Consider the following 23,250-nt stretch of genomic DNA (forward strand, 5'->3'; position numbering starts at 1 on the left):
ATGCTGCTGTTCATTCTGAATCTGCATTGCTGCATCCAGGACACCCCCCTTCTCTGCACTCCAGATTTCCAAACCCTGTGCAGGCACAGCCTCTAAATTCCTGTGGGGGTCTGGGGTACCCCTGGCATTCGGAGGGAGGTGAGGTCGGAAATCCCAGCCCTCCCATGCTGGAGCTCAGGAGGGGGCTGTAAATCTCCCCATTGCCCTTAGGGGGTCAGGGGGGATGGATCAGACAGCAGAAGGGAAGGGTAAAAAAAAAGGAATAAAAAGGCTGTGAAGGGGTTTCTCTCAGAAAAAAAGCTGAATCTGGGAATGGGGGAAGGGGCCTGGGTGGTTGGGGGTCGATGGCCAAGGTGGAAAGGAGGAGGGAGGGAGGGAGGGAGGGAGGGAAGTGAGGGAAGGAAGTGGCAGAAGGAAGGAAGGAAGTGGCAGAAGGAAGTGGCGGAAGGAAGGAAGTGGCGGAAGGAAGTGGCGGAAGGAAGGAAGGAAGTGGCGGAAGGAAGGAAGTGGCGGAAGGAAGTGGCGGAAGGAAGTGGCGGAAGGAAGTGGCGGAAGGAAGGAAGGAAGTGGCGGAAGGAAGGAAGGAAGTGGCGGAAGGAAGGAAGGAAGGAAGGAAGGAAGGAAGGAAGGAAGGAAGGAAGGAAGGAAGGAAGGAAGGAAGGAAGGAAATGGCGGAAGGAAGTGGCGGAAGGAAGGAAGTGGCGGAAGGAAGGAAGGAAGGAAGTGGCGGAAGGAAGGAAGTGGCGGAAGGAAGGAAGTGGCGGAAGGAAGGAAGTGGCGGAAGGAAGGAAGTGGCGGAAGGAAGGAAGTGGCGGAAGGAAGGAAGGAAGGAAGGAAGGAAGGAAGGAAGGAAGGAAGGAAGGAAGGAAGGAAGGAAGGAAGGAAGGAAGGAAGGAAGCCCCCTCTGTCCCAGGGCACTGCCTCTCTCCGTCCCTCCTCAGAAGCAGCTAAAATTGTTCCCAGCCCCTCTGGGGCAGCTGTGGAAGCAACAGGAGCTTCCCCAGCACAAAATTCAGGCACAGGCTGGTTCCTAAGCTTGTTTCTGCCCGGGGATGGATGGTACCAGCCAGGGAAGCACCTCCCTGGGGCTTCCCAGAGATGCTGATGCATCCTTGCAAAATCCCTGTTGGAACCTGGAAAACGTCATCCCAAAGCTCTCCCGAATGCCAGAAGACCCCAAACTCTTTGTGGTGGGGCTGATATCCGTGCTAAGAAACACCATCAGCATGGGGACAGCAGCAGGTTGGTGTCGGGAAGAGCCACAGATTCCTTCGGGCATCTCCTGCAAGACTCGAGGGTACCTGCCCTCCTCTGGACCGCTGCATCCCTGCTCTCCACGCCGAAAGCATCGCGGATGTTCCTCCCTCTCCTGGGTGCCGGAGGATGTTTAGGACCCGGGCTGTGCAGCTCCTCCTCCCTTCCAGGTCTCTCCAGGGTTATTGCTTGGTGGGAGGTAGGTTCAGGGCTCGGTGGTATGAATGAAAGAGAGAGAGAGAGAGGAAATCGGCGCTGAAAAGCTCAAACTGGAATAGCTCGCCTGTCTCCAGGCAACAGCCCTGACGCAACCGCTGGGGAAAGAAAAAAAAAAGGAAAAAAAAAAAAAAAAAAGAGTCCCCTAAATGAAAAAAAAAAAAAGGCAAAAAACAACAAACCAACCACCACACGCACAGATTGCTGGAGCGAGACACAGAGGAGGAGGAGGATGAGACAGACTCCAGGAGGAGGCACTGGTGACACCGCTCTGCAAACACCAAGTTGGGGACCCGAGGTGCAAGGAGGGAGCCGAGATGTCCGTGCAATAATCCCCAGCCTGACTCCAGCCCCGGTAAGTTTTGGTGCTGGTGGTGGCTTGGGGGGGACAGAGCCACCCTGGGGACACCCAGCACGGGGGCTGTGGGGGACCCCAGGAGCAGCAGAGAGGGGCGATGGGGACCGCAGCGGGGTCTGGCCAGCCGGTTCTGCTGTGGGGTTTGCAAAGCGTCCCCCCCTGCCCCGCCGACATTCCCTGGAGATGGCTCCCCATTGACTGGGAATGTCTGAATCCTCCTTTCCCCGTGCTGTTTGTGGCTTTTCTCTCAGCTGGGAGCAGCGTGGGGCTCCTCACCCTCTCCAGGAGGATTTTTCCTCGCTGGGTGAGGTGTGACAGGGGAGAGGCTGCCCGGGTTTCGGGACCATCACCTGTTGCTCCCTCTGCCCCCAGCCTGAGATGTTCGGGAGCCCTGCAAACCTTCCCGAACCTGGAAAGGTTGGTGGGGTTGTGCAGTGCAGACATGGTGGGATGAGCCTCGCAGGGCGTAGCTACCTCTGGTTTTTTGAATAAATAAAAAAAAAAAACCCAACAAAAACCTGCTACCTCTGGTTTTTGAATCAAAAAAAACCAAAAATACCTCTGTGCTGAGCAGAGCAGGTTTCCACCTGCTCGGGTCTGGCCCTCGCAGCTCACGTTTACACCGAGAAGGGGGAAAAAAACCCAACAAAATAACAGACAGAACTTCTTCAGAGCCCTTCATAACAGCCTGGGGCTAATTGTTAAAATAATAGCGCCAGCTTGCAGCACGAGTGTTTGTGCCCGAACACCCCGGGGTGTGCAGCATCCCCATCCCACAGCCACAGGGCTGGCACCTCTCCCACCACAGGCACCTCTTTAAGGACATCCCTCCCTGCTTCCCTGCGATGCTCCCCCTGTTATTCCACAATCCGGAGCTTTCCTACATGGGAGATCTCAGCAGAGGCGGGAGGGGAGGTGGGAATGGATGGAAAGCAAGTTCCTGGCTTCCAGCGAGGAGCTGATTCCTCTGGCTTTGTCTGCTCGTCCCCTGTATCCCAGGAATTCCCCACTTTCCAGCGGGAACGAGCTTGTTTTGGCTGCCGCGAGTTTGCACTGTGCCAGCCATCATTTCAGCACTCGGGAGATGCTGCTGGGTTTCTGCATCCCAGCTCTTCTCTGCTTTCGAATGCCCATTAAATTCCACCCCCCATCCTTCATGGAGGGGGGGTTTGTACACCACAAAAATCCACCAGAACGGGAGGAATCCGGCTTCTGCCGGGCTCTGGGCTTGCAACAGCCCCGCAGCCATTAGGTGTTTGCAAATGTAGCAGAGACACTGCAGGGGAAAAGAGAAAAAAAAAAAATAAAAATAATCAGCCTCAGAGCAGCATAGCCCTTCTGGGGGGAGGGAGAGGAGGGTCTGTTTGCAACCAGCTGATCTTGAATGGTATTAAATGCTACAGAGCAGCTCAGCACTGGGAGAAGACAGGTCTGGGGACAGGGGTTGGATGATCATGGTTTGGATAATTGGATGGGACAGGGGGCATGTAAAGGGGATTAGGGGGTCACCGAGGGGCTGACCCCACTCCCCTGATCGTGTTAACTTGGAGCCTGGGGGTCTCCAGTGACCCTGGTGTTGTCCCTGCAGGGGCTGAGCTGGGTGCTGAGCAGATTGGAGCTCAACAAAACAAAACAAAAAGGTTGGGTTGTTTTTTTTTTTTTTTTCTTTCTGAAAACACACCCTTGCATGCTGCATCTGGGGAAAAAATAGCTCCCCGTGCTAGTCTCCTGGGAAGAGAGCATTTCTCAGCCTGCCCTGGCTCATTCCCAAGGAATCCCAGCCCCTTTCATAACCCTGGGCACAGGGGCAGGGTAATGAAAAGTGGCCGTGCCTGGGGTGGCAGTGGGGAAAAAGGGGGAACAACCAGCTGTGCCAAGCCACAGATCCTTTGGGGGCACCTCTGGGAACAGTCTGGCTGTGCCACCTCCAAATTTAGCTCCAAAACCTGCCTGCAGCCTGGGGCAGAGAGTGGAGATGAAACCCTTGCCCATAATCCATGACTCTACAGAGCTCAGAACACACTGAAGGTGGACATGGTGACTTCACCAAGAGCCTGAAAGCTTGCCTTTGCTTCTGCTCCTTAATCCTTCTCCTCCTGAGAGGAATCCCACCTGGTTTGGGCTGGTGGGTTGTAAGCACTGACCCCGTTCAGCTCCCCAGTTTGCAGCCACTTCCAGCCGACTGGAAGACTGGTTTGCTGGAATGCCAAGGATTTCCACACAAAGCCTGGAAATCTGCTGATCCAGGGGAGCCTAACCGGTCTGAAAATGGAGCTGCAAGGGTCCCTCTGAAGCAGGCAGCAGCCTCAGCCCTGCTGCCTCACCAGGAGCCTGCTAGAAGCTGTGTGGGGGACGCAGGAGGGATGAGGTGGAGTCAGGCAGGAAGGTGCAGATGTGTTTACTGAAACAGGTTCTGACTCTGCCTGTGAGGCTGGAAATCAGCCAGGGAGAAGTGCCTTGGGGCAGGGAGTGCAAACTGGTCCCCTCTAATCTCACAGAATCACGAAATGGTTTGGGCTGGGAGGGAGGTCCCTTCCATAAAGCTCATCCACCTTCCACTATGCCAGGTTGCTCCAAGCCCTGTCCAGCCTGGCCTTGAACACTGCCAGGGCTGGGGCAGCCATCTCTGCATCCCTCCACTCCTCTGATGGGTTTTCTGCAGCCCCCACTGCCCTCCCCTCCTCCCTTGCAGTGTTCAGGGCTCTTTCTGGAGGCCATTTGGGCAGAAGGATGTGCTGGAGCAAACCCTCATCTTGCTCCAGGTCATATGTGAATGGAAAGCCCCTCTTTTTCCCTTTTCCCCATTTTTCTGTGAATTCCATGTCCACATTATGCTTGTAATGCCCATTTTGGTCCCATCAGTGCTGTCATTTTTCCATGGAGAAAGAAACAAGCTCACAGACAGGAGCGTGGCCAGAAGGTCTCCATGGGCACCGTGCTCAGTGTCACTGAGGGCTCTGCCATGGCTCCTCCAGCATGGGCAGAGCCCTTTCCATCCTGTCCCAGCCATCCTGAGCAGGCAGAGAGCATCTGATCCTGACAGCACCAATTCCAGCCCTGGAGCATGTCCTGGCTCCTCAGGATCAGACAGCTCTTCCTGGCGCTGGGGTTTTGTCCTTTGGAAGGAAGGGAAGATGAAGGTCACTTTGGGACCAGGCTGCTTTTCTGCAGGAGAGGATTTCAGCTGCTACAGAAAAGGATTGGGTGGGTAAACACTGAATAATAAAATCCAAGGAAAACAGCTCTCCTCGGGGTCAGCGGGGTGCCCAGGGATTTGTTCTCCACCTCTGCAGAGCCCTTGTGCAGAGCCAGCAGGATGGGGGGGCTCTGGCAGGGTGAGGAAGCCCCCAGCTCACCAAATCCACACAGCACAGCAGCTCCTCTCCTGACAGAGCTCATTCTGGCATGGGGAAGGGAATGAGTGATGTGCAACCACCCTGAAAGGGATCCAGCAGCTCCAGGGAGCTGCAGTGTTGATCCTGATGGGTCTCTCCTTCCCTCACCCCATTCCTGAGGCCTCTGAGTCTCTGCTGCCCTGAGGATGCTCTGGAACATCCATCCTCCCTCAGCCATACTCCATTGCTATGGCAACCCCTTCTCACAGGCATCTCCTCCTCTCTGCCCCTCTCCCAACCTGCAGCAGAAACCCAGGGAGGGGTCAGAGACCCCCAGGGGGGTCAGTCACCCCCACCCCATCCCTGTGTCATTGCTGTGCATGGAGGGAGGCAAACACAGCTCTCCCTGCACACCAGGCACTGTCCCCCACCTCAGTGTTCCTCCACCCCACCTTTCCAGGCTCAGGGTCCTCCTCTGCTGCTGGGAGCTGCAGAGCTGGATGGTGATGCTGGCAGCTCAGATTTACTCCAGGGCTTATCTGGGTGATCCCTGTGCAAACCTTCAGAGCAAATGGCCAGGGGAAGCACATCCCAAACTCCATGGATCATGGGGGATGTCCCCGCACCCACTGGAGTGAGAGCATGAGCACCCAGGTGAGACCTGGATAAATCAGAGGCGAATTCTGTACATCTCTGAAAACCCTCAGAGCATTTTTCCTGAAGGCCAGTTGCACAGGCTGACTTCCCAGTGAGAGGGAAACTGAGGCACAGAGGGGCTGAGGTGCTGTTTGAGGGTCATTCACAGGCTGAAGCATTGCCTCTGCCCTGTTTGCTCCATGCCAGAAGTGTCACCCGTGGTGTGTGTGTGTGGCAAAAGGGCTTCTGTCAGCTGAGGTTTTGTCTCCCATCGAGGCTTTTTTGTCCTCCCAGCCTCCAGAGGAGCAGAATTCCTCTAACACAGACTCCTGCAGCCACTGCTGCTCCTCTGCAATAAGAAATGGTGTTACAAGAATCCACAGTCCACCAGGAACAGCGAAGGAAGAAGAATAATTTGCTTTCCACAGCTCCTCCTTGGCTAATTGTTGAAGTCCCAGTTTAACATTCCTGTTATTTCTCCATCCCAGGCTGGTTCTTCTGCTGATCCCTTGGGGTAGGTCAGTTGACTTCTCCAGTGGAAATCTAACACCAAAAAGAAGTTAAAGGGGTTTTTTGTTATTGTCTCAGTGGCCTGTTGTGCTCTGGGCTTTCAGGATTCATCCTTGAGCAGAAGTTCTTAGTGAGGTGTGAACACATCCTCCCCCTGTTTTGGGGTGAACTCTTTACCCCTAATTAAGAGTGGCACAAACTCCCTGTGGCAGGTGTGATAATGAGACAAATCAAGGATTAATCACTTAAATCCCCTCTCACAGGCCAGCCTAGGGGGAGCCAAGCCTAGGGCAGGGAGACTGGGAGGATGTGGATTTGAGCCAGAGGCAGGTTTGTTCCTGGGAATTTGGTAACTCTCAGGGTTTGTGTTACAGCACAAGGGCATTTTTCTCACACTTACAACTTTCAGATCTCTTTCTCCACAGCAGGTCTTTGATCCAAGTCCAAGGTATTGATAGGAAATTAGAGGTGGCTCCCTTCCATCATTTTGGAGTTTGGACAGGCTGGGGAATGCTGCCAATTTAGGGGGTGTCCCTGCAGAGGGATTGAGACTTTTCATGTTACACCAGAGAGAAAGTGAAGGATGGGCTGAATCAATGCTGCTTTTAGGGCAGAAAAACCAAATCCCCTCCAAAACTGCTGGGAGTTGTGGTGACAGGGAGGGGGAGATGGCAGCAGGGTTGTGACAAAGGGGATGCTCCAAGCTGCTGTTCTGTTTTCATGGTCCAGTGCTCTAAATGTTAACTGAGCTGTGCCCAGGGCTCAAATACCAGGGGCCATTGCCACCCTGAGGATTCCATACACGCTGAAAAACAGGACAAAAGAGTTTGTGTGGGGCTCTGTTTTGGAGCTGTGGCATTCAGAAAATGATAAAAATATGATCTTTGCTGGGGATTAGCAAATCCAGTGTGGAACTGCAGCAGACTCTGGGGCTGCTGGGTTTGGGCCACCCTCAGCAATCTGCACAGAGGTCTCATAGGATAGAGAAAAAAGCTCAGAAATGAGGTCTTTAGAGTCATTACTTGTTTTTCTTTATTGATTTGGGGAGGCTGGAGCAGGAGGAAAGGTAAATTCATCGACATGCCCGGAGCCCTGCAGAGAACTCTTCCACCAGGGCAGCTCACTGCTCTCCCCTCTCTTTTTCAACAGAAAAAAGGAAAATTGTTGCTGCTCCAGGCACGAGAGCTGTTGGCTCCAACCTGCCAGAGTGTCTGTGTGTGCTCCCTCTCCCTGTAAAACTCTCATTAACATAAATAAGAGCAGGAAGGAGACCACAACATGAGTAATCCTCCACCCCCACACTGTCTGTGTGTACGCTCTCAACTCCTCCTTCAGCTCATGTGCCCCCACACACAATTGTTGGGATAAGTCTTGCTCTCACTCAGTGTTTATTTCAAATTGAATCTTCTCACTGAAAAGGTTGGAGAGGCGTAATTATGGTCTGGATTTCAGAGCTGCACGTGCCCCTGGGGGAATGGCAGGGACAAGAATGGCTGAGTATCTCTAGGAAGCTGCACACATCCTGCCTGGTTTTCCAGGCACCTCACCAGGCAGGCAGAGAAGTATTTTGTTTTGTGCCTGACGTTCAGAGGAGAGCTCTGGATCTATTCCTAGCTCAGCTATAGATGAGCACACGACCTTGAGAATGTCTCCTATCTGATCCTGCTGGCAAACGAGTACAGAAGCTGCCTGAGCTTAACTCTTGAGGAGTTCTCTGCCCCTCCAGGTCCCAGGGTTTGTCAGACCAGCTTTGGGCACAGCTCCCATGACAGGAGGAGAAGTGGGGAGGAAGCTCCTGGCTTCTCTGTGCTGCTGCTCCTAAGGGTGTTTTCAAGGGACCATTCCCACTGGACAAACTGGACGTGGCCAGTGATGGAAACCACAAGTCCAAGCCTCCCTGGGTGTCTGAGCCCAGACCATGCCAGCACCCCAGGTTAGTTCCTCACCTGCCTGGGACCACGTTCCTGACTGGAGCCACTGGGCCAGGACGGGACTGAGTCCTCAGGCTGCAGCTTTGGCAAACCCAGATCTTAAACTGGATCCTAAAGTGTGGTGTGGGGAAGAATAAATCCCTTTTCCCAGTTCTCCTTTTGACTCAAACTCTTGGGAGAAGTTTGGGTTTCCAGAATGGTTTGTGTTGGAAGGGACCTTAAAGATTCCACCCCCTGCCATGGGCAGGGACACCTCCCATGATCCCAGGGTGCTCCAAGCCTCATCCAGCCTGACCTTGGACACTGCCAGGGATCCAGGGGCAGCCACAGCTTCTCTGGGCAACCTGTGCCAGGCCCTCCTCACCCTCACAGGGAAGGATTTCTCCCTAATATTTAATCCAAACTTCCCCTCTTTCAGGTTGTCCTATTTCATCTGGACCTGATTTGCCCAGATGGGGAAATGTGGGCTTGCCAGGCAGAAAATCAGCAAAACCGGACATCCCAACATCCAGCAGCAGCCACTGCTGTCTCCAGAGGACTTTGGGCTCTGGGAATGTGTCCTGGCCTCCTTGGCCACCCTTCTGTAGCCCCTTGAGTTAAGATTGGAGGTGTAGGTAACCAGAGCTTTGCTAAAAGCCAGAGCCTGTCTGTTCCTGCCCCAGAGCACTCAGATAACTGAGGTGAGGTCACCCTCCCCTGCAGCACCTTGGCACTGAGCCTCTCCCAAAACCCTCACAGGAGCTGTCTCTCTTTCCTCACTCCCTTTTCCTTCTCAAAATCAATCATTTTTTTTTTCTTCTAGGTGTTCATCCAAGGCTGGTTTGGTGCTTGAGGAGGGGCCCACACCTCAGTTGTCCTCCAGGGAGCTGTGCTGAGCACCTCGTGACAAACCTTGAGGGTTCTCATCTCCATCCCTGGTCCTTCCCAGCCCACCTCTATGCCTTTGGACTGCCAGAGAGGATGGCTGTGCCCCAAGTCCAAATAGAAGAAGCTCTGGACAGCATGGATGCTGGCTCTGGGGGGGTTCCTCCTCCAGATGATCACCTGAGAACCCTCAAGGCATTGACAGAGAAGCTGAGACTGGAGACCAGGCGCCCTTCCTACTTGGAATGGAAGGCAAAGCTGGAGGAGCAGGCTTGGAAGAGCCCCCAGGCCGAGGGAGACAGGGAGGACGAGGCCACCAAGGCCAAAAAGAGCCCAGGGGAGACTGTGCCCATGAGGAAGGTGCAGCTGCACCTCAATGGGAGCCCTGGCCAGGACAAGGGGACTGTCACCTCGGGGAGGATAGGTGGCTTTGAGAGCATCGACGAAGCTCTGACGTGGCTCAGGAAGGAGCTGGTGAGTGATTGCCTGTCCCTGTTAGCACAAATTTTCAAGAGGCATAAAAATGAAAGAGTGGGGAAACTCCTTGTTGCTACCTGCCTTCAGCCCCAGGTGGAAAGGCAACAATCAGTCATTGTGTTTTCCATCACTTGTTGAATTTTCCATCACTCATTTTGTTTTCCACACCTGGCTCTTCCAGGCCCATCCTCTGTTGTTATTTCTTGATTCAAACCCAGTCCACATTTCAGTCATCCCCCCCATCCCAGCCCCGGGCCCTGTCTCACACATCTGTTTATTTCTGGTTTTTATGTGCTGGATATTTCACAGAGAAGGAGAGGACAAAAATCCTTTATATTTTCTAGGAACCTGTGCTAGGAAAATCCACAGAGCCAGGGCTGGAATTCACCTTTTCTCTGTCACTTTGCTATCCTGATTTTTTGCACAAATTTATCCTGGGCCTGACCCAGCTCCCAGCTGAGCTCAGGAGTCAGCATAGCCTGGGGATAATTCCCAGGTGGATGCACCAATCCTGACAGAGCTCAAGAAATGTTTGGAAAACACTCTCAGGCACATCCAGTGATTCTGGGGTTGCCTTGTGCAGGGCCAGGAGTTGGACTTGATGATCCTTGTGGGTCCCTTCCCTTTTAGGGTGTTCTGTGATTCTCTGGAGGTTGATAGGATGGGTATGTCCCTGTCAGGGCAGCTGAAGTCAGAGCTGGAGGCTGAGCTCAGGTGCTCTTCACAAGAGTAGAAGCAACCAGACACCAAAACCACACTTCCCTTCTCTTTGCTGGCATGAAAATTCTTTATTATTTGGCCCAAATCACTGGAAGTGACTCATGACACGTGGCTTTGTTTCTCTTGCCCAGTTGGAATTTTGCCTGTGAGTCCCAGCAGGAATATTCGCAGCAGGGGCCGGGACATCACTTGTGGCCAGCACTTGTGAAAATGTTCCTGTGCAGACACTTTGTTTTTGAGAAGCACTGAAATCTTTGAGGAAAGCTTCTGACAAAAATGAATAGCAGTTTTAAAGATTTCTCTGTGACTTTTGCTTCAGATAATGTTGATTTGTCAACTTTCTGTTGCTGCATTCTCCCAACTCCACCGGCCCCCTGAGGATTTATTTACAGAGGTGGTTCTGGATATTGCACTTTGGTGAGTTTGTTTCTCAGGATCATGATTTCAGGAATTCAGGACTATTAGGAACAGCTTTGAGATGATCCCCTACAAGCCCTCAGTGCTCTGGAGAACCTCAGCTCCAGATCTGTGACCCGAATCTGGGTCTAATCTTAAATTCACACTTGACGGAAACCCTGAATCTCAAGATGATCGAAGAGAGTAAGAAGCAGATTTTCCTTCTCAGAATCCTGGATTTTAAAAGATTTGGGGTTTTCTTTCAATCTCTGCCCATGATGGAAGTACAAATTGTCTCAGAATCTGACTCTACCCCTTAGACTGGGGTGTGGTATCTAAACCACCATCTGTCAAAAACTGAAAGTTTGAATTAAAGATGAGAAAAGGCCAAGCAAACCCTAATTGTTCCTCACTTTCCATTTCCCAGCCACTTAATTATACCAGTCTGGTATCATCTGGATGTGACTGGTAATTTAGACCAATTTCCCCAAAAGACAGAGCAATTTTTTTGACTGACCACAGGGTGAAATAGCTGAGCTGGAGGCACGAGTGTGGGCAAGAGCTGCCAGCAGGCAGAGGGAGCACAGCCAGGCCATCCCATCACATGGTGCTGGAACCAAAAGGTGCATTTCACATTACATTTCAAGAGTGAAATGCAGTTTCTTGTCAAATAAAGGAACAAGCTTCCAAAGATCCCACCAAAGACAAGACTTTTTCCTCATGTTGTGGTAGCAGAGCCATCAGGGAGGCTCCACAGCAGCGTGAAGCCCAGAAACCAACCAGATCCTGGGCTGATCCCACAGTGTGGGCAGCAGGGGAGGGGGAATTCTGCCTCTCTGCCCCTCTCAGGTGAGACCCCACCTGCAGAGCTGACCCAGCACAGGAAGGACCTGGAGCTGCAGGAGAGAGTCCAGAGGAGGCACCAGGATGAGCAGAGGGATGGAGCAGCTCTGCTGGGAGGAAAGGATGAGAGAATTGGGTTTGCTCAGCCTGGAGAAGGCTTTGGGATGAGCTGATTGTGGCCTTCCAGTTCCTGAAGGAGCCTACAAGAAAGATGGAGAGGGACTTTAGACAAGGACCTGGAGGGACAGGACAAGGGGCAATGGCTGCCCACTGCCAGAGGTCAGGGTTAGATGGGATATTGGGAAGGAATTCCTTCCTGTGAGGGTGAGGAGGGCACCCAGAGAAGCTGTGGCTGCCCCTGGATCCCTGGAAGTGTCCAAGGCCAGGCTGGACAGGGCTTGGAGTGGCCTGGGATAGTGGAAGATGTCCCTGCCCATGACAGGGTGGAACAAGATGAGCTTTAAGGTCTATTCCCACCCAAACCATTCCATGATCCTGTGATCCCACAAAGCGGTTACGTGGGCTCTGTAGGATTCACCTATCCAATGGAGAGGCAGAAGCTGGTGAATGTGGAGATTCTTCCCATGCAGGGAAGAGCAGCAGCCCTGTCCTTAGGGAGGGAAATGCAGAGTGTGCAGCTCCATCAGCCCCAGCCCTCAGCACAGCTCCCAGCCTGTTCAGGCTGGGTTGTTTCAACAGCTTCACCCTGGAATGGTTCTGGCTTGTCCCAGGGAGCTCCTGCCAAGCACTTGGAGCTTCAGGAGTTTGCACATGCTGATGACTGTTCCCATCAGGCAGCTGGTACAGGACCACCCAGTTTTGGATTTAACTCTATCCCAGCCAAAAGCAGCAGAGGCAGGAGAGTAAATCTGGTGTTATCATAGAAGGGTTCAGGTTGTGAAAGCCCTTTAAGATTGAGTCCAACCACTCCCCAGCACTGCCAAGGCCAGCACTAAACCGTGTCCCCAAGCCACATCCACCCAGCTTTCAAATCCCTCCAGGGATGGGGATTCCTCCACTGCCCTGGACAATCCTTTTGCTGAAGAAATTTTTTCCTAATACCCAATTTAAACCTCCCTTGGTGCAATTTGAGGCCATTTCCTCTTGCCCTATCTCTCATCACTTCCCCATCCACACAAAAGCCATCATCTGACACTGCAAGGAATTTTCCTCTGTGTCTTCTGGGTCTGATCTGCTTTGACTTCAGCCAGGTTCAGGCTGCTCATGTTGAGAAGTGAAGCAAAAGACAAAACCCAAGGTTTTATTGTCCATCTGCTGTCAGAACCCAAGACATTCCTCTAAGTGCCCTAAAAGACTTGAAACCCTGGCAGGGGGCTCAGAAACCTTGGCACAGAGTCAAAGACAGCTGTGCCTTTGATTTTAACCCATAGAAACAATTACCAACTTTATGGGAAAAGTTACAAGCCACAAAAATTTGAATAAAATGATAGTAAATTTATCACAAAGTGAAAAAGTAAAATTTTAAAGATTTTAGAATAGAAGTTCAAAAAGCAAAATCAAAGAATCTAAGCATGTCCTGTCTTTCTTCTTCTTGTCCTCCATCTTCTGCTGTGATAGTAACACTTTTAAATTAGTTTAAGATAAAGACAAACTGTCTAACTTTGGTAATAAGTACCAAAAAAATTATTGTAAATAAAGTACATGTAGTTTTTAGTATAAAAAGATAACACCACCCTGAGAGCAGTCAGTGTGCCTCAACCTGACCTGCTGGACAGACCTCCACAAGTCCAAAAGAAAATGTATGAGATAAGAGAAAATAAACAACCTTAAAAACCAGAGCCGGAGAATCCTGACTTCTTCTTCAAGCACAAAGCTGAGAAAAAAAGACTTTTTAATACCTCAAGAGCCATTCCAGCAAGAACAAACCCAAAAGTCTGCTTTTCTGGGCCTGTCACCTCAGGTGACCCATGCCAGACCCAGGTTTGTAGGACTGACACAAACCCAGAGAGCCTCAGCTGGGCCCTGCTGGGAACCTGCCCCCGAGAAGCTGATTTATTCAGACATGCAAACTGCTCTTGTTTTTTTGTGCTGAGAGGCTCTGTGGAGGTGTAGGAGCAAATTGCAGCTCTCAGCATGTGCTGAGCTGCCCCGGGGCTGGAGCGTTTCCCTCTCCAGCTCCTCCTGCCTCTTCTCTGCCCTTGTGTTTGCCTTTGCACTGTCAAGTGTGGCAGCTCCTCGTCTGTGCTGAGAGCAAAACCATCACCAGCCCAGGGATGGTGACAGACTCGAGGGCTGGAGGGGTCACACTTTGCTCTTTGCTTTTGAAATTTGCCAGGTTTTACAAGTTATAAAATTAAGCATTCAAAGTCCTCTCCCTCCTAAGTATGGCTAAAGTACAACCCTGTGAACAGAGACAGAACAGTTCTAACTTTGTCCTTTTAGGAAAAATCAGTTTTCTAGCTCAAATTCACCAGTTTGGCAGTGAAATCTGAGGGGCGTGAGCCAGAATGCAGGAAAGACCTGAAAAGGAACACAGATGTCTGGGAAATCATAAAGCATCTGTGTCCTGTTGGTCAGATTTTTAAAAATTAAATATTAAGTGCTGTTATTTCCATTTGGGATACTCACATTGGCTGAACAAGTGCTTGAGTGAATTTAAACAACAATGCAGCACCAAATTTCCTCATTATGAGGGTGGGGAGGGCCTGGCACAGGGTGGCCAGAGAAGTTGTGGTGTCCCCACCCCTGGAAGTGTCCAAGGCCAGTCTGGACTGGGCTTGGTGCAACCTGGGATAGTGGGAGGTGTCCCTGCCCATGGCAGGGGGTGGAACAGGATGAGTTTTAAGGTCCTTTCCCACCCAAACCATTGTGTGACTCCGTGACCTCTACTGTTAAATTGCTGAAACTAGGGAAGAGTTTAGGATTTATTATTATGAACAGGACCGTCCCCAAGGGTCAGTTTGGGTGCAGCCACTCTGTTTTGGGGAGAGAGGGAGCCAACGGTGAGGAAGAGTGAGATTTGGGACCCACAACATGGTCCAGCTGGCAAAGAAAGCTCTCCTGGTGGTGGTGGAGAACTCCCAGGCACTCCAGAAGGAGCTGGGATAACTCATCTGGGGCTGTGGGTTGCACCATAAGGGTGTGAGCACCTAAAATTAGCCATGACAGGGTGGCATCTGAGCACTCTGAAGAAGCCCCAAACCAAAACACAGACAACGTGGGCTTGTCTGAAGGGTTTGGCAAGGATCTGACAAGTGGCCTGTGCTTCTTTGTGCTTTCCTTTGTGCTCAGGAAAGTGCCAATTGACATTTCAGTTTCTTTTGATCTTTTTGAAATAAAAAAGGGCTGGCCCTGTGGGAGCAGCTGCCTCTCCACAGACCATCCCCCTGAGCTTCATGGACCAGGCTGGGACTGGGATTATCCATGGGATTCTTCTCTTTTGGGAAGAGAGGGAAATCTCAAAGAGCTCCTCATCTCCATGCCTCGAGGTGCTACCTGCTGAAAATCCCCCAAAAGCAATTCAGAGGAAAGATGGGCTGCTGGAAATGGGAAAATTACTGCTCTTCCTGTCTGCTGAAGGCAAAATTGAAGGCAATTGCTTGTAGCTATTTAGGATGAGCCACCTAGACTGGAAATCAGGAAAGAATACATCCAGAGCTTTCTCTCCCTTACCCCTGTTAAACATCCCTGGGAGACTCTGAGGCTCAATCCAAGCAGAAAATCCTCCCTAGGCTCCTAAGATCTGGTGGTCCAGCTTTGTATTTAAATCCAGCAATTGCTTCCCTGCCAGGGAGAACCTGAGTTTGGTTCCCCTTCCATCCTGGGAAGTTCAACCTGGCATTCTGTCCATTCCAACAACATTCCCCACCCATGCTGGTGAGAAACAGCTGGGTGTGCAGAGAGGGGCAGAATGTGTTAAAATGTTGGTTTTCATCAGCAAGACACACCTAAGGCTCTTCCTGCCCTGGCCATGAGAGGATCAAAGGAAATCCAAAGCCTGGCTTCTGCTGGATGCTCCCCATGCGTTTCTCCAGGATGCTGCACCCATGTGTGGGATCCTGCTGCTGCCTCACATGGATAAACTGGAGTGTGGAGTTACCTCCTGGGTGAACTCTGCAAACCAAAAACCCCACAGCTCCCCGTGGTTAGGCCCCTGTAATCCCATTATTCATTGCCAGGCAGCTTTGTGGAGCTCTGCTGGCCTGACAACTTTGCTGCTTTTAAAGGCACATCACTCATCCTTTCCAGTGATTGTTTGGTCCTCAGCATGGGATGGGGGGAATGGCTTTAGTATTTGTGCAGACCCTGTGGGAAAGGGAAGGAGAATGAGGATTTCTGGGTTCTGGCTGAAATTTCTCTAAATATTCTGGGGGGGGGGTGTTTGAACAGAGCAGTGTTTAATGGGACATGGGTGCAGGAAGGGGGTTTGTATCTCAAGCCAAGCCCCAGGGAGGAGTGTGGGGAGTGAGAGTTCATGCCCTGCAGAGCAGCTCCACTTTGGTGCTCCACCCTCTGCCCAGCTGCCTCCACAGGACCTGTCACCAAGCAAGGAACTCCCAAGCCCTTGGGAAGACAAGGCAGCCTTCCAAGGAGCCCAGGCAGTGCCAGCCCTCATCCCATCTTCCATCTCCTCCTTGTGCACATCATCCCTGCATAGAAACATGGAATTCTTAAGGAAAAGCCCTCAAAGATCATTGAGTCCAGCTCTTAACCCAGCACTGCCAAGGCTGCCACCAAACCATGTCCCCAAGTGCCACATTCCCATGGTTTTAGTCAACCACTGCCAGGCTTTGTTCCTTATCTCTTTATGTTCTAGAGGGCTTTGCCTTCCAGCTTGTGTGAAATCAAATGGATTCCTCAAAAGAGGGAAAACAAGAGCCAGTCAAAAAATGTAAAGCTGGTTTGCAAGAGAAAAAAAAGCACCTATAAATCACAGCTCTCTGCACAATGGCCTTTTGGCAGCAGAGGCTTTTTTAATCCCACATTCTTCCAAATATTCAATGGAAGCCTTTGTTGGCATCTCTTAGGTAACTTGATACACCAAGAAGAAAGAATGACCCAGGGTCACTTCAGTAACACCTGTGATCACCTCCTGATAAAATGTCAGCATTTGTTGTGAGATAGGGCAAAATATCAACAGAATAGGTTTGTTTTTTTTTTATTGTAACTCAGGTAGAAGAATAAAAACTGCCAAGTGGCATTGCTCTGCTGGGGGCACAGGTTATGAGGTCTGAGAGGAAATAGTGGGGTTTTTTTGATAAAGGTAAATGACAACAATTTGAGAGAGATTTCCTGGGAGAGAGAGAGAGATTCACTCAGAGATTGGTACAAAGGTGACTTAATCCTCTCCAGACAGCCAAGCTGGAGTCTTATTTCATCAGGCAAGGTCCTCCAGGATACCTCTGTAGCATCAGAGAATCACAGAGTGGTTTGGGTTTGAAGGGATTTAGAACTTAGAAAAGAATTCTTCCCTGTGAGAGTGGTGAGGCCCTGGCACAGGTTCTCATCCCTGGAAGTGTCCAAGGTCAGGCTGGATGGGGTCTGGAGCAGCCTGGGATAGTGGAAGGTGTCCCTGGCCATGGCAGGGGGTGGGATTGGATGAGATTTAAGGTCTCTTCCAACCCAAACCATTCTGGGATTCTCTGCTTGCCTGGAGGAGGAGGGATCATGGCAAAAGCTAAAGCAACCCTGAGGCTGCTTTGGTTCACACCATCCTTGCAGCAGCCCTTGGAAAAGGGTCATGGAAAGGTCTCATGTGGGAATATCAGAGTCTTTGTGAGGTCTCTCAAGGGGAACTTTCCTTCCTCACTTCCCTTCTGCATCTTCATGCACAACCCACCAGGCCAGGAGTAATTCACTCCCTTTCCTCAGAAATGCATCTGCACCCACAAACTGAGCAGCTCATTTCCAGGCCTGGAGTGAAACTGATATGGTCTGATCACATCCATGCTGCTAAAATCCAGGAAAGGGAAATTTATCCCAAAATGTAGAATCACAGAGTCCTAGAACTGGCTGAATTGGAAGGGACCTTTGAGATCATCCTGTTCCAGCCTCTTCTCGTGAGCCTGTTTGGCTTCTTTCACATCTTTTCTTTGTAGCTTTTGTGGTTTTGTTGCTTTTCTGTGAAGGGGGAAGTGGGGTGGGAAGTGGGAATTGTCTTGTTTTGCTTTTCCAGCCCTGCCTTCCCCTGTTTGCCAGGCTGATTCCCACACCAAGTGTTCACTCCTTCCTTCACTACCTACAGCATCCTGTGGCAATGAGTCTTCTTAATTATGAGCTAGAATTTCTTTTTTTAATAAAAGACCTTTTTTCCTTCATTACTTCTGAATCTTCCACCTTCCCAAGCCAGGTGCCAGGGGAGGAAAAAAATACCTCCAAAACACTTAGATCATTAGCTTGGAGGTTGTAGTTCTCTGTCCTGTGGGAAACTATGGAGATCCCATCCTGAGAGCCACTTCAAATCACTGAGATAAAATAAATCACAGGGGAAGTGGACTCTGTCATGGGCCAGCTCTGATTTATTCAGGCTGGAAACCCAGGCTGAGTATTTGGGGATCAGTTATTTGGTGTTCTTTTAATTGGTCCTTTCCACCTCTAATTGCTCTGTCTCCCTGTGGCTGCTGCCTTATGAGCAAAATTAATTTGGGCTTTGTTTAATGTTGAGATGGAGGCTCTGAAGCCTGACAGATACCCAAGCCAACAGCCTTGGCACAGCTTTAATTCCATTTTCCCGGTGCTCCTGAAAACATGAGCAGGCACAGAATTTCTCAATTGTTAAAAATTCCCCCTCCTGAGCTGGTATTTTTTTTGGATACATTGCTGGCTTGGAAGATCCCTGTCTCCCTCACAGATCCAGCACCTCTAGATGAGTTCACAGAATCAGCTAGGTTGGAAAAGACCTTTGAGACTGAGTCCAGCCTAACACCTAAAACCGCCTTGTCAACCAGACCATGGCACATTTTTTTTAAACACCTCCAGGATGGTGACTCTCACCACCCTGGGCAGCCCATTCCATGCCCAATCACTCTTTCTGTGAAGAACTTTTTCCTACTGTCCAGCCTAAACTTCCTCTGGAGCAGCTTAAGGCTGTGTCCCCTCATCCTGTTGCCAGTTCCCTGGGAGAAGAACCTGACCCCCACCTGGCTGCACCTTCTGTTAGGGAGCTGTGCAGAGTGATGAGGTCTCCCCTGAGCCTCCTTTTCTCCAGGCTGAGCCCCCCTCAGCTCCTCCTTATAGGGGCTTGTGCTCCAGACCCTTCACCAACCTTGTCACCCTTTTCTGGACACATTCAAGCACCTCAACATCCTTCCATTCTCCACAATCCTGTGCAGACTTGTCTTGGTTTGGAAAGACAGGTGCCTGCTAAGGCAGGCAGGAGCCTCCCCTGAAATGGAAAATGTGAACCCCCCACCTCCGACTTGCTATAAATTTTAAATTAAGTGGCTCTCAGGCAAAAAATATGGGAGCAGGAATAACAGTTCTTTAATAGAGAAGAAAATAAAAGGATAAAATAAATAATGCAGTAAACTAAAACAACACTGCCAGAGTCAGAACACAACCTGACACCCTGTTGGTCAGGGTGTCGGTAGCAGTCCCATTGGAAATGTGGCTGCAGCCCTCCAGGAGCGTCAGGTGTGGTTCTGCTGGAACAGGGATCCTGTAGAACAGGGTGTAGCCTTCCTCTGAAAATCCAGTGGAAGAAAGAGGCAGCTGCTGTTCCTCTGGGGAATCCAGTGGAGGATCTGTGCTGGTATTCCAGAATCTCCAGATTATATCTGGGTAGGAATGCTTGGCTCCTCCCTCTGGGCAGAGCATCTCCCAATGGGATGCTGTAGTTCTTATCAATCGTGCAGTGACATTCAATAGCCTGTTATCAGCAGATGTCCCTTCCTGAGAGAGGAGTGGTTGTGGAAGAGATAAGGAAAACTACCCAATGAACAAAACACAACTGCCATACAGATGGCAAATAGAACACATCTTGCCTTGTTGCAGTGTGATTTTAGGGTTTACCTCAGAACCTCGGGTCCCTCCCATGATAATTCCCTCCCAGGTGTGTCACTCACCTCTCCTTTCCCTCCCTGACCCCTCCCAGCACTGTCTGTCAATCCTGGAATTCCAGAAGGGCATTGTCGAGTGATTGGCAGATTCAAAGGATGCCTCTACCCCTGGGGGGGCATTGGGCCATCCAGGTGTCCTTTGTCCCTTGAGACCTCCTCTCCTCTACCTGGTTGGTGGCTTCCTGTCCCTTCCCTCCCCTTCTCTCCGGGGTTAAAAGGAACAGCAACCATTCAGTTTGGGGAGTTCTGTTGGAGCTGTTGCTGGATTCAGAGGCCTGTGGGCCAGAATAAAGCTCTGGATCCAAACCCTCCATCAGAACTGACTCCTTTCCTTCACCATCGCCTTAAAGCTTCTCTGTCAGAGGTAAACCTGAGGAGTGGCCCCTCTTAAGGGAGGAGGCTCCATCCCGCCACCACCAGAGCTCCTGCAAACCTGGACTGGTCTCCACGCACCCAGCTGCAGCATCCAGCTAGACAAAAGTGTCTCTGGGGTGAAAACACCACACATCCAGCTACCCAAAAGTGTCTCTGGGGTGAAAACACCACAGTGCCACTATTTGGTTCAGCACCAAGGGCCAGACAAGTTCTAGCATGTCCCATCCAACTATATTGGTAATATTCCAACATTGCCTTGCAATCTGGCACAAGCCTCAAGCAGGGAGGCAGCAAATTCTCCACTAAAACTCCTCTCCCCTCCCCTTTCCAGGCAGAAATGCGCCTGCAGGACCAGCAGCTGGCCAGGCAGCTGATGCGGCTGCGCAGCGACATCAACAAGCTGAAGATTGAGCAGACGTGCCACCTGCACCAGCGCATGCTCAATGATGCCACCTTCGAGCTGGAGGAGAGGGACGAGCTCGCCGACCTCTTCTGCGACTTCCCCCTCGTCAGCTCCTTCAGCCTCTCCACGCCCCTCAAGCTCATCGGGGTCACCAAGATGAACATCAACTCCCGCCGGTTCTCGCTGTGCTGAACGGGGAGGGGGAAGGAGAGGGAAGGATGGGAAAGGGGAGAGGGCTCTCTCTGCCTCATGGCTGGGTGAGGAGAGGCCAATGAGGAGAGAGCTTCCCTGGGAAGCTGCAGCTGGTCTTGGTGGCAGAGTGGAGATTGGCGCTGGAACGGCCTGGGGATGCTCGTGGGGAAGGCAGGACCTGCGTGGAAGAAGCCTGGAGAGCATCCAGACCCAACACATGCACTCAGCTCCTTTGCCAAGCCCCTTCTCCTCCTCTTCCTCCCACAGGACGCAGCCCGGTGTGGGTGGTTGTGCTCAAAAATCCAAGGAGGGGTCAAAAATCAGCCACAAAGCAAAATCCCTCTTCCCCTTCCCCTCCTCCCAGGCTGGAGCAACATTGCTCTCCTCCATGGATGTCCCCTTGGGCACCAGCCCTCAGCCTCTGCTGCTCCAAGTGTGCGATCCATGGGGCTGTTTCAGATGGGAAGTTGATTTCCAGTGGGAAGGAGCCCTCCCATCAAGCAGAGGACTGTGGGTTAAATGGTACCAGCCTCAAGAAGTGGTGAGAAGATGTTTTGTTGGATTGCTCCATAGAGTCCAGGGCACTACAGCTTCATTTTGCCTGTGGTATAGATGATGGACTCACCATGGGCACATTCAGAGATTCCAGCTGACCAGAAGTCTCCTGTGTGCCCTGGAAGTCATACCCAGAGCAATACACGTTATTGATCCTGTTGGATCCTGTTGTCAGCCCCAAGGCACGCTGTGGTTCACCCTGCAAACAAGGAAATGTTGTACCCAAGATGTTTCCTGTCAGAGAAATCCCCAGGCTGACGCCCCCCAACAGCAGCACCAGCAAACCCTGGATCCTCTGTGGCAGCACCCATCCATCTGAGAGAGGGACTTCAAGAGGAGAAAGGTGACTTTTGGGTAACAAACTCAAAATGGGACTTAAAATTAAAGGGAGAAATTCCTGTTTGAGCTTTGGACCTTCAGCAACACAGGGGGTTCCCTCCCTGCCCAGCAGAATGTGAGATGGATGCTGTGTTTTCTTGCCTTTCAGTGCACACAGCTGCCTGTACCTGGCACGGGGGGCAGAGACCTCTGGTGCTGCCCAGCAAGGGACTCCAGAGGTCTTGCCATGGCAATTTTGGGACACCTGGCACCCAAGACAGTGCAGATCAAGCATGGATGCCTTCAGGTTCTCCCTCCTGTGCCCACCCCACTCCTGACCCTGTCAGAGGGAACAATCCTGCTCATGGTGCCCATACCCATGGCAGGAAGGTTGGAATGAGATGATCTTTATGGTCCTGTCCAACCCAAACCATTCTAGGATCTCAGCCCAACTCTGCTCCTCCCCATGTGCCCGAGCAGGAGCAGCTCTTGGCTGAGCAGACCTGGCTGTGCCCAAGGCCTGGGGAGGAGCAGGAGGAGCAACCCCACTGCTCTGGAAGCTGTGGCTGTGTCGATGTGCCTGTAGCTGTCTGTGAGCTCTGTGTGTGTGTGTGTCAGTTGCTGTGTGTCCATCTGAGCCCACAGGATGCCTCTGCCGGGAGGCTCCGGGCTGGGTTCACGCCTTTGTTCTGAAACGCGATGGGAACCACGATCCAGTGAGGATCCGACGTGCCTGGGGGGATGCAAGGAGGTTTTCACACCTGGAGCTCCACAAAGAGCTCTAGATTGGTGCAGAGAGGACAGATAATTTGTGTTCCTCCACAGGTCTGCACAGGAGGGATGAATTAAGGGGTTCACAGACCTGTGGGACTGTGGGCTCTGAGCTGAGTCCTCCATCCCCACAACCCCTGGGTGGTGCCTCCCCATCCACCCCAAAGCTCCCCGAGTATCTTTTCTTTCTGCTAAGGAAGAAGGAATTTTAGGCACCAGAGCTTTATCAGCACCACGCCTGGGTGCTGATTCTTGTGCTCCCCAGGTGAGGAAGGTTTATTTTGGGTTGTGACCAGTCTGTCACTTGGCCTCTGGACAAGACAACCAGCCACCCCAAAGCTCCCTGAGTATCTCTTCTTTCTGCTAAGGAAGAAGGAGTTTTAGGCACCAGAGCTTTATCTATACCATCAGCAGCACACCTAGGTGCTGATTCTTGTGCTCCCCAGGTGAGGAAGGTTTATTTTGGGTTGTGACCAGACTGTCACTTGGCCTCTGGACAAGACAACCAGCCACGGTGCCATTCAGTTTACTAGGAACAGCCTTACTTCCCCATGGACATCTTGGAAAAAAAAAAATACCCACCTCATTAAAATTCTTCTTTGTTTACTTTTTTCATAAAAATAAATCAGTTTTGTGTCCCACATGTTGATTTTCAGAGGCGTTTTCAATCAGAAGAAAGACATTATGGTTTTTCTGTTAAAATAATGCCTTGGAAAGGGGGATTGGTTCTCTCTAGGTTCAAATGGAGTGGAGTACAGCGTGGGCCTGCCTTTGGGCTCTTGTCTGGTAGCCAAAAGCAGGGGTTAATTCAAGCACAGTCTTAGTGGATCATTACACGTGGCAGTAGAAAATCAGACGTCTGGGTTCCAGACATTTATTTTCTGCATTAAGGGGGAAGAGGAATGAGTGTAACTGCCAGCTGTTTGTCAAAATGCACAATTTTTTAATTATAAAACCTCTGTCTGTATTGATTTCTGCCTCTGGTCTCTCACTGCATTGGGGAAGCACCAAGATGGTGTGTTCCAGGGTTACAGGTGTGCCAGGCTTTTTCCTGGCAGGTTTTTGTATCCATTCAAGC

General features: G+C 51.2%; 1 protein-coding gene across 1 annotated transcript; it reads left to right on the forward strand.

Moving 5' to 3' along the window:
* Positions 1–1,501: 1,501 nt before the first annotated feature.
* On the forward strand, positions 1,502–23,143 carry FAM167A (family with sequence similarity 167 member A). Its single transcript, XM_071447670.1, has 3 exons — positions 1,502–1,825; positions 9,043–9,578; positions 20,265–23,143. The coding sequence occupies exons 2-3, from the start codon at positions 9,201–9,203 to the stop codon at positions 20,526–20,528; spliced, it is 642 nt and encodes a 213-aa protein (XP_071303771.1). The 5' UTR covers positions 1,502–1,825; positions 9,043–9,200; the 3' UTR covers positions 20,529–23,143.
* Positions 23,144–23,250: the final 107 nt, after the last annotated feature.

Source organism: Agelaius tricolor, unplaced genomic scaffold (genome assembly GCF_023055355.1).
Source record: "Agelaius tricolor isolate 1412-34295 unplaced genomic scaffold, bAgeTri1.0.p SCAF_1, whole genome shotgun sequence".
Taxonomy (NCBI): domain Eukaryota; kingdom Metazoa; phylum Chordata; class Aves; order Passeriformes; family Icteridae; genus Agelaius; species Agelaius tricolor.